The sequence below is a fragment of the Mastomys coucha genome, unplaced genomic scaffold (assembly GCF_008632895.1).
Source record: "Mastomys coucha isolate ucsf_1 unplaced genomic scaffold, UCSF_Mcou_1 pScaffold20, whole genome shotgun sequence".
NCBI classification, from domain to species: domain Eukaryota; kingdom Metazoa; phylum Chordata; class Mammalia; order Rodentia; family Muridae; genus Mastomys; species Mastomys coucha.
Window position 1 is genome coordinate 44265592 of NW_022196903.1, and position 4191 is coordinate 44269782.

At 37.7% G+C, this 4191-nt stretch overlaps 1 protein-coding gene across 4 annotated transcripts in view; it reads left to right on the top strand.

Moving 5' to 3' along the window:
• Stk31 (serine/threonine kinase 31) overlaps window positions 1-3899 on the top strand; it is a 98685-nt gene extending 94786 nt beyond the window's left edge. For all 4 annotated transcript variants that reach the window (XM_031381799.1, XM_031381800.1, XM_031381801.1 and 1 more), the window contains exon 24: window positions 3310-3899. In XM_031381799.1, the coding sequence (XP_031237659.1) occupies window positions 3310-3534 (225 nt within the window). In that variant the 3' untranslated portion in view covers window positions 3535-3899. The remainder of the gene's footprint in view (window positions 1-3309) is intronic.
• The last annotated feature ends 292 nt before the right edge of the window (window positions 3900-4191 follow it).

Genomic DNA, 4191 nt, shown 5'->3' on the forward strand with positions numbered 1-4191 from the left:
GACTCAGAAATGAACCCACGCACCTATGGTCACTTGATCTTTGACAAAGGAGCTAAAACCATACAGTGAAAACAAGACAGCATTTTCAACAGATGGTGCTGGCTCAACTGGCGGTTAACATGTAGGAAAATGCAAATCGATTCTTTCCTTTCTCCTTGTACAAAGCTCAAGTCCAAGTGGATCAGGGACTCCACATCAAAGCAGATACATTGAAACTAATAGAAGATAAATTGGGGAAGAACCTAGAGCAAGTAGGCACAAGGGAAATTTTCCTGAAGAGAATGCCAATAACTTCTGCTCTAAGATCAAGAATATTGACAAATGGGACCTCATAAAGTTGCAAATCTTCTGTAAGGCAAAAGACACTGTCAATAGGGCAAAACGGCAACCAAGAAATTGGGAAAAGATCTTTACCAACTCTATATCTGATAGAGGGCTAATATCCAATGTATACAAAGAACTCAAGAAGTTAGACTCCAGAGAACCAAGTAACCCTATTAAAAATGGGGTACAGAGCTAAACAAAGAATTCACAACTGATGAACACTGAATGGCTGAGAAGCACCTAAAGAAATGTTCAACATCCTTAGTCATCAGGGAAATGCAAATCAAAACAACTCTGAGATTCCACTTCACACCAGTCAGATTGGCTAGGATAAAAGTCTCAGGTGACAGCAGATGCTGGGGAGGTTGTGGAGAAAGAAGAACATTACTTCATTGCTGGTGGGATTGCAAACTGGTACAACCACTGTTTGAGGAAATCAGTTTGGCAGTTCCTCTGGAAATTGGACATAGTTCTACCGGAGGACCCAGCTGTAACACTCCTGAGCATATACCCAAAAGATGCTCCAACATGTAATAAGGACACATGCTCCACCATGTTCATAACAGCCTTATTTATAATAGCCAGAAACTAGAAACAACCCAGATGTCCCTCAATAGAGAAGTGGATACAGAAATTGTGGTACATCTACACAATGGAGTACTACTCAGCTATTAAAAACAATGAATTTATGAAATTCTTTGGGAAATGGATGGATCTTGAGAATCTCATCCTGAGTGAGGTAACCCAATCACAAAAGAACACACATGGTATGCACTCTCTGATAAGTGGTTATTAGCCCAGAAGTTCGGAATACAGGAAGAACAACCTAAAAACCACAAGAAACTCAAGAAGAAGGAAGACCAAAATGTGGACACTTCATTCCTTCTTAAAAGGGGGAACCAAATACCCATGGAAGTAGTTGTAGAGATTAACTATGGAGCAGAGACTGAAGGAAGGGCAAGCCAGCCTAAATATAGCTATCTCCTGAGAGGCCCTGACAGTACCTGACTAATACAGATGTAGAGGCTCACAGCCATCCATTGAACTGAGTACATGTTCCCCAATGAAGGAGTTAGAGAAAGGACCTATGGAGCTGAAGGGTTTGCAGGCCCTTAGGACGAACAACATTTTGAACTAGCTAGTACCCTCAGAGCTTCCAGGGACTCAACCACCAACCAAGGACTGCATAGTTGGTCTGATTGTTCTGGCAGCATGTGTATAGTAGAGAATCCCAAATTCGATCATCAATAGGAGGAGAGGACCTCAGCCCTGTGAAGGTTCTGTGCCCCAGTGTAGGGGAATGCCAGGGCCAATAAGTGGGAGAGGGTGGGGTGGCAGGCATGGGTAGGGGGGAGGCAACAGGGGTTTGTTCTTGTTGGTTTTGTTTGTTTCTTTGTTTTTTGGAGGGGAAACTGGGAATGGAGAAATTTACATGTAAATAATGAAAATATGTAAAAAAAAAGAAGTATAGTCTTAGTAAAATGCTTTTTTTTTAAATTTTATTTATTTATTATATGTAAGTACATTTTAGCTGTCTCCACTCTAGAAGAGGGTGTCAGATCTTATTACAGATGGGTGTGAACCACCATGTGGTTGCTGGAATTCAATCTCAGGACCTACAGAAGAGCAGTCGGTGCTCTTAACTGCTGAGCCATCTCTCCAGCCCCTAAAGACTTTCTTATTTTTATTTATACAAGTACACTCTCACTATCTTCAGACTCACTAGAAGAGGGGGCATTGGATCCCATTACAGATGGTTGTGAGCCACCATGTGGTTGCTGGGATTTGAACTCAGGACCTCTGGAAGAGCAGTTAGTGCTCTTAACCACTGAGTCATCTTTCCAGCCCTGAGTTTTTCATCATTACTGTAAAGCAAAAAAAACATTAAAAGTCAATGACAGAAAGTTTCTGTTCCTTTGTCGGTATAATGCTGCCTTGATACCACTGTTAATAGATATTTGAAATTAGAATATATGAGTTGTTATATGTTGTTCTTTAAAACATGGTCAGAATTATTATTCTGATCTATAAATTTCAGAGGTAGCTTGCCAGCATCTACAAAAAAGTCAGTTAATTTAATAAAGGTTTTTTTCAAGATGTGGTTCCTTATTAATGTTGTTTGTTGACCCATGAAACTTTGATGACTTCCCCATTTATTTAGAAATTTGATTTTTTTCAACTATATCTTGTGATTCAAAGTGTATGCATTTGAAACTCTTGTTTAATTAATCTTTGTTTTATTTATTTTATGTATGTGAGTACACTGTAGCTGTCTTCAGACACATCAAATAGGGCATCGGATCCCATTACAGATGGTTGTGAGCCACTATGTGGTTGCTGGGAATTGAACTCAGGACCTTTGAAGGAATAGGCAGTGGTCTTAATCTCTGAGCCATTTCCCCAGCCTCCTGCTTAATTATTCTTAGTTACTAGTTCTAATAACTTTTAGTGGCTTCTTAATGCTTTAACATATCACTGTATCATTTGCAAATAGTGATAGTTTTACATCTTCCCCTTTCAATTTTTTTATTGTATTTTTGTTTATTTTCCCTGCCTATGTGGTTGGAGTCTCCCATATAATGTTTGTAGTGGTGGTGTGAAATTTTCATGTGAAACTCTGACATAAAATGGAGAAATTTTGTTCATATTTCACTCATTTTATTGTAGTTAAGATTTTCATTGCTTTTGCATTTTCCCTGGTAAGTAAATTGTGTTTTCTTATTACTGGAGATATTTCTTTCCAATGAAATGTAGATAAACTTGGAAAGAATCTAAAAATCTAGATAGAAAATTGATAGGCTAACTATGTCAGTGACTAAAAGGGATTTTTTTTTAAATCGGATTTTCTGTCATTACAGATTTGTTCTTTTTGCCATTAGTTTGGATTTTGATTCTTTTTTACTATTTATTCATTTATCTCTTTATTTCCTTGGTTTCTCTGTGTAGCCTTGGCTTTGATTCTTTATGTTTCCTTTTTTCTTGCAGGATGATAACATCAAGTCCCTCCTTTGTAACTTGATATATTTTAGAAGTTCAATGACTGCTGAGCAAGTTTTGAATGCTGAATGTTTCTTGCTTCCAAAGGGGAAATCAATTCCAAACCCAGAAAAAGAGATTGAATATACTCAGCATAACAGAGAAGATGAATCAAAGATGGAGAGTTTGGATAGATACAGTGAAAAGACAGGAAATGGTGAAGCCAACCCTTGACTGACAAATTATTCCCTTATTGTTGCTGTGTATGTCTCTTTTAAAAACTTTGTTCTGTTCGCTTAGTAGACAAAAATGTTCTGGAACTATTTAGATTGCATCTTTGTATTTGGGCGTAGAAAAATAAAAGACATGTTTTGGTTATACCTGAAAATCATTCATATTCTTTGCAATTTTGCCTAATTTGGCATTGTTATGGAAGGAGTTTCTATTTAGACTTACTGTAATTAAGTCATTATAGTGTTAGTGTGAGTTCTCTATTGATGTATGCTAGTTGGTTGGGATAAAGGCTGACGGTTTTAGTAGCAAAGGATAATTGGCATCTGTTTTGTATCCAGTTCTAGCAACATAAAAATAAGTTAAGACATATTCCTTGCATTTATGGGACCAACCATTTGAGAAATTTTCAATGTTTAAAGAGATCTGTCTATGAATTCATGAGTGGAGTGGTCCCATTATTTCTGGAAGACAACTGTGTAGCTTTTGCGTTCCTTGATGGCTAAGTTTTACAGCCACTAACCCCCTCTTTTGTAGTGATCCCTGAGCCTTGAAGGGAGAGGGTGTGATACATATGTTCCATTTATGTCCCAACATTCCACAGGCACTACAGTTTTCTGGCTTCTACAAGACATCCAAGCTAATCATACAAATCTAAAG